Below are 4,951 nucleotides of genomic sequence, written 5' to 3' on the forward strand. Positions count from 1 at the left end.
GTGGCAGTCCTATTTTCCCCTTTATGTTGGAGATCCTGATGCAAAAATTTCTGAATTAACTGAGGCTTTTGTTTGTTTGCAGGAGAAGTCGACTAAATGTAAGGCTCTTCATGTCAAACAAATTCGTGCTTTCCAGAATTATTTCCATGTTGTGTATCGACCAGATAATCTTCGTGGGACCATCTGGGAAGCTGCGGTCGAACTAAATGCGAAAGTAACCGACCAAGTTTCTAAACTCAAAATCCCTGCTTACGTGAAAGACAAATATCTTTACGCTCTTCACTCCGGAAAAGTCAAATTCCCTCCTCTGCCATCTAGTCCACTGGCTTTGGCCTTTGGCCATTTGGTTCCAGTGTGGTTCTATTGTCCCATTTCGTACATACAGAACGCCTCTAAGAAGAGAAAAGCCGATAGAGTGGTCCCCACGAAGTATTATCTGCCTGAGTACTAAGGACTGCTTCATATTGACCCTCAATATGTTAGCGTGTTTGAAACCACGCAACTTGGTAACATTTCTCTGGAAATTTTAACACTCTCGTTTAGCTGAATCTTTTCACTTACTTGCGTTTCCTTTATTTATTTGTAGCGCTCCCACTAAATCTTGCAGGTTCTGTATCTGCTGACCAAACTGCTCCCTCGACACAAAAGGCTCAGGTTCGACTCTTGGCTGCCTCACTATCTCCTTTGATTTTTTTATTTTATTCTTAGCCATCCTTTCTTTTCCTGCAGGTTGCTCCTGAGCAATCTTCTGATGATGATAGGCGCCCCATATCTCACGTCTTAAAGAAACCCAGCTCTTCTGTATGCTCCTCTTTGAAGCATCTCCATTCTCTTTTGTTTCCTAAAGGGGAACACTATGTGGTTGCTAATGTTTCACTTATGTGCAGGGTTAACCATGCTCGACAGAGCCTACTGGCTCTTCCGTCTCCAAAAAATCCAAAAAACACAAAGGCTCTGCTCCCGCAGGCACTGAGGTATTTCTTGTCGGCTCGTCTGCTCTTTTGGCTAGACTAATTGCTTATAACCTCTCTTCGTGTCTCCAGCACACCTCCAACCATAAATCTAAAAGCCATCATGGCCACAAAAGGAAGAAACATGACTCTCCTTCCAAGAGTGGTGACAATAAAAGGAAGAGGCATCATACGAGGCCTCCTTCAGAGGTCCTTGTCACAGATGCCGACACTCCCGCGGTCGACGCTCCCACCCTTGGTGCGGCCCCTGCTCCAGTCGTGGGAGCTTCGCCGTCGACTGGTCCTTCCCCCGCTACTGCCTTGGGGACACACACCAGGATGCAGTTTCCCCTACATCTGCACAGGTATTTACATGTATCCCTATTTATTCCTTTCTGCAGGCTGATGCTTCTACTGAGCCAACTCAACCTATTTCTGACTATACTCCCGCGTCGCTAGTGTCTTCCTTAGCTCTCCCCTTTCAATCTGTCGACACCGCTGGTGAGTCCATTGAATTTCCACTCCAGATCAGTGAGAGTGACTCTGATTTGGTCACTAGTCCTGTGACGTACCTGGACTCCAGTTCGACTAGTTCTGACTCGAGTCTATCTTCAGCTTCCTTGCAGGATCCACGGGAGCCAGTCGATGTCGACACCAACAAACAACAATCCTCCCAGGCTACTCCATTGCCGACTGCTTCTCCTCAGGCCAATTCTCTGTCGGCAACTTCTCCTTCTACCTTCCCAGGGCTGGTGATTAAGCCTTCCGCTCTGGAGGCAATTTCCAGACTCCGCAATCTGGTGAAGTCGCGTGATGTTTCGTCCAACTCTAAGTCATTCCATTTTGGCAAAATGGGCCCTGAGGTGATGAAAACTAAGGCTCTCATGGACAAAATCCGCGTGCACGCCTTGAACTCTGACCTTCCTTTCATGCTCATGCATGAACCTACTATCGGTCCAGATCTTTTGAGCGCAATTGCCCAGCTGAAGGATCTCTAACTCTCTGATTACGCCAAATGTGCGATGGCGGCTTTAGAACAGCTTTTGGTGCATATTTTGCGTCATATCGACAGTGTTCGGGACACTGAGCGTCAAATTGCTGAAACTGAGGCGTCTGTGAAAGAGAAATGGGATTTGGTGACGCATGCCAACGCGGAAGTCGGCAGTATGTTGAAGGTTATAGAGGAGCGGAAGACAAAATTGACCTCCAAACAAACACGGGCCGCTGAGATACGTCAACAAATTGATGCCCTCCGACGTCAAATTTCCATTTTGGACGGTGTGTTGGAGGCCATTACCCATGAGGAGTTGCGTTTCGTCGATGAAGTGCTAAAACCTGCCCAGGCAACTGTGAAGCAGACCACCAGTGATGCTTTGGAGGTTGCCGACAAGCTTATGAACGTCGAAGGAACGCTTGAAAAACTCAAAGCCCATGCCGACACTTTGGAGCCAATGTCTTTACACTATAATTTTGAACTTAAATCTTTCCAATCCAAATTCGGCCAGCTTTGACCGTTTCTATCGATTGTATTAGTTAATTTTTTGTAATATTAAACAATGGCTTCTTGCCACATTAATGTTATTTTGACTTTAGCACTGTATACTTCATTTTGTGCCTTTGTCGTTGGTATCTAACATAATTATCTCTAACTTTTATTTTTGACATTTGTTTAATCTTCCAAAATTTTGACCTCTTGAAGGAGAGGCCTATATTTTTTCAAGTACTTTCCATTTACTCTTAAAATTTGCCTGTCTGGTGCCAGCTCTTCGACATCGTAGGCATTATTAGAAAAAACCTGCAGAACCTTAAACGGTCCTTCCCAATTTGGGGACCACTTGCCCAACATTTTATCATTTCTGCCCATAGGAAAGATCACCCTCCAAACCAAATCGTCGACAGCAAACACTTTCCCTTTCACCCTTTTGTTGTAGGCTCGGGTGGCTTTCTCTTTTTGTCTTTGTAGAGAGTCTAATGCTAGCATTCTTTCTTCGTCTACGTCAACTAATTCGTCCGTCATCATGCTCCAGTAATCTTCAGAAGGTATTTCATATTGCCTTTGGGTCCTGACCGCCTGGACCTGAATTTCTACTGGTAGTACTGCGTCATGCCCATAAGTCAGTCGAAATGGGGTTGTTCCAGTCGCTTCCTTTGGTGACGTTCGACATGCCCACAAGGCTTGGTCTAACGTCTTGTGCCAATTCCTTGGCTTCTTGCCTATGTGTTTCTTTATTAGGCTGATGATCACCTTATTAGCAACTTCGACTTGGCCATTCGCTTGTGCGTAATAGGGAGTAGATGTCAGTAACTTGATTCCCATTTCCTTTGTAAACTCCTGCACTTTTCGACCAGTGAAGACTGACCCCTGGTCGGTTGTAATAGTTTCTAGGATGCCAAATATGCGAATGATGTAACTCTGGACAAAGTCTATCACCGCTTCTTGGTTTACGTTTGGTAATGATATGGCTTCGACCCATTTTGTGAAATAGTCGATCCCGACTAACACATACTTTCTTTGTTTCGACGAGGCTGGCTTTATTTCTCCTATAACGTCAAACGCCCATCCTCGAAAAGGCCAGGGTTTCACAATTATGTGTAACTCGCTTGCAGGCACATGCTGTATGCCCCCATGCAATTGGCATTCCTGACAACCTTTGGCAAATTCAATGCAATCTTTCAACATTGAAGGCCAATAAACTCCTGAACGCATCAAGAGCCATTTCATCTTCAATCCTGCTTGATGTGCCCCGCACGCCCCGCTATGTATGCTTGATACAACCACGTATGCTTCACTTTCCCCCAGGCATTTTAATAACACTCCTTCGACTGCCTTCTTGAATAATTCATCATTCACCAATATGTAGCTAAGGGCCCTATACTTTATCGTTCGCTCTGTCGACCCCACGGGATTACGTAAGTAATCGACTAGCGGTTTACGCCAATCACTCTCTCTCTCGTCGTTGACAGCCAAAATTTCAAAATGATTTTTATCTACTGCCCCCAGCTTCATGATCGCCAGATCTGACGGTGACAACACTGTCGCTCGTACTTTCTCTCTTACTTGGATCTCTTCGTCCTGGTCTTTCGACGTTTTATAGCCTAAGGTTTCCTGTGCCAAATCATTTGCTCTTTGGTTTTCTTGCCGTGGTATGTGTTGGAGATTGACTTGCTCAAACCTCTTGAGCAGTCTGATGGTAACCACGAAGTACATGATCAAATTTTCTTTAACACACCCATACTCTTTTGATACTTGTTTAATAACTAACTCCGAATCTCCCATAATTTCGACAATCGTTGCACCTAATTCCAGCAGCAGTTCAAGTCTGGTGATCAGCTACTCGTATTCCGCTTCATTATTGGTGCATACCCCTTCGATTTTGTATTTGAACTCTGCTGGAATTCCATATTGAGAAATTATTACTCCTTCTATCCCAACTCCATGCTTATGTCTTGATCCATCGAAGTATAGCCTCCATGGTGCTAAATCTACGTAATTCTGCGCCATTTCGACCATTGAATGGTCGACCAGTAAGTCTGCTACTACCTGCCCTTTCATTGCTTTCAAGGGTACGTACGTCAGGGAGTATTCTGTTAATGCTAAAGCCCATTTCCCAATTCGACTATGCAAAATTGGTTTAGATAGCATATGTTTAATAATATCAAAATGAGAAGCTACGTAAACATCAACATGCTTGATATATTGCTTTAATTTCGTACAAGAGAAATACAGGCATATACATAGTTTTTCCATGTCACTATACCTAGTTTCAGGATCATTAAGCATTCGACTAAGGTAATACACAGGTCTTTCGACACAATTTTCATCCTCTTGGACTAACATACTTCCTATAGTCAATTGTGAGGCTGCAATATACAATCTCATTAGCCTATGCCTAACATGAGGGGCCAATACTGGAGGCTTAGTCAAATACTCTTTGATTTTGTCGAAAGCCTCTTGGTGTGCATCCTTCCATTTGAACTCTTCGTTCTTCAGTCGAAGTAAT

The 4,951-nt window shown here is 44.2% G+C and overlaps 1 protein-coding gene across 1 annotated transcript; it reads right to left on the minus strand.

The window, feature by feature from the left end:
- Positions 1–2,619: 2,619 nt before the first annotated feature.
- Positions 2,620–3,267, minus strand: LOC127122006 (uncharacterized). The gene has a single exon (XM_051052425.1). The coding sequence runs from the start codon at positions 3,265–3,267 to the stop codon at positions 2,620–2,622; it is 648 nt and encodes a 215-aa protein (XP_050908382.1).
- Between the last annotated feature and the right edge of the window lie 1,684 nt (positions 3,268–4,951).

The sequence above is a fragment of the Lathyrus oleraceus genome, chromosome 2 (genome assembly GCF_024323335.1).
Source record: "Lathyrus oleraceus cultivar Zhongwan6 chromosome 2, CAAS_Psat_ZW6_1.0, whole genome shotgun sequence".
Taxonomy (NCBI): domain Eukaryota; kingdom Viridiplantae; phylum Streptophyta; class Magnoliopsida; order Fabales; family Fabaceae; genus Lathyrus; species Lathyrus oleraceus.

Coding starts and splice junctions, on each gene's coding strand:
- LOC127122006 (XM_051052425.1), bottom strand. CDS start 3,267: ATGGGAATCAAGTTACTGACATCTACTCCCTATTACGCACAAGCGAAT.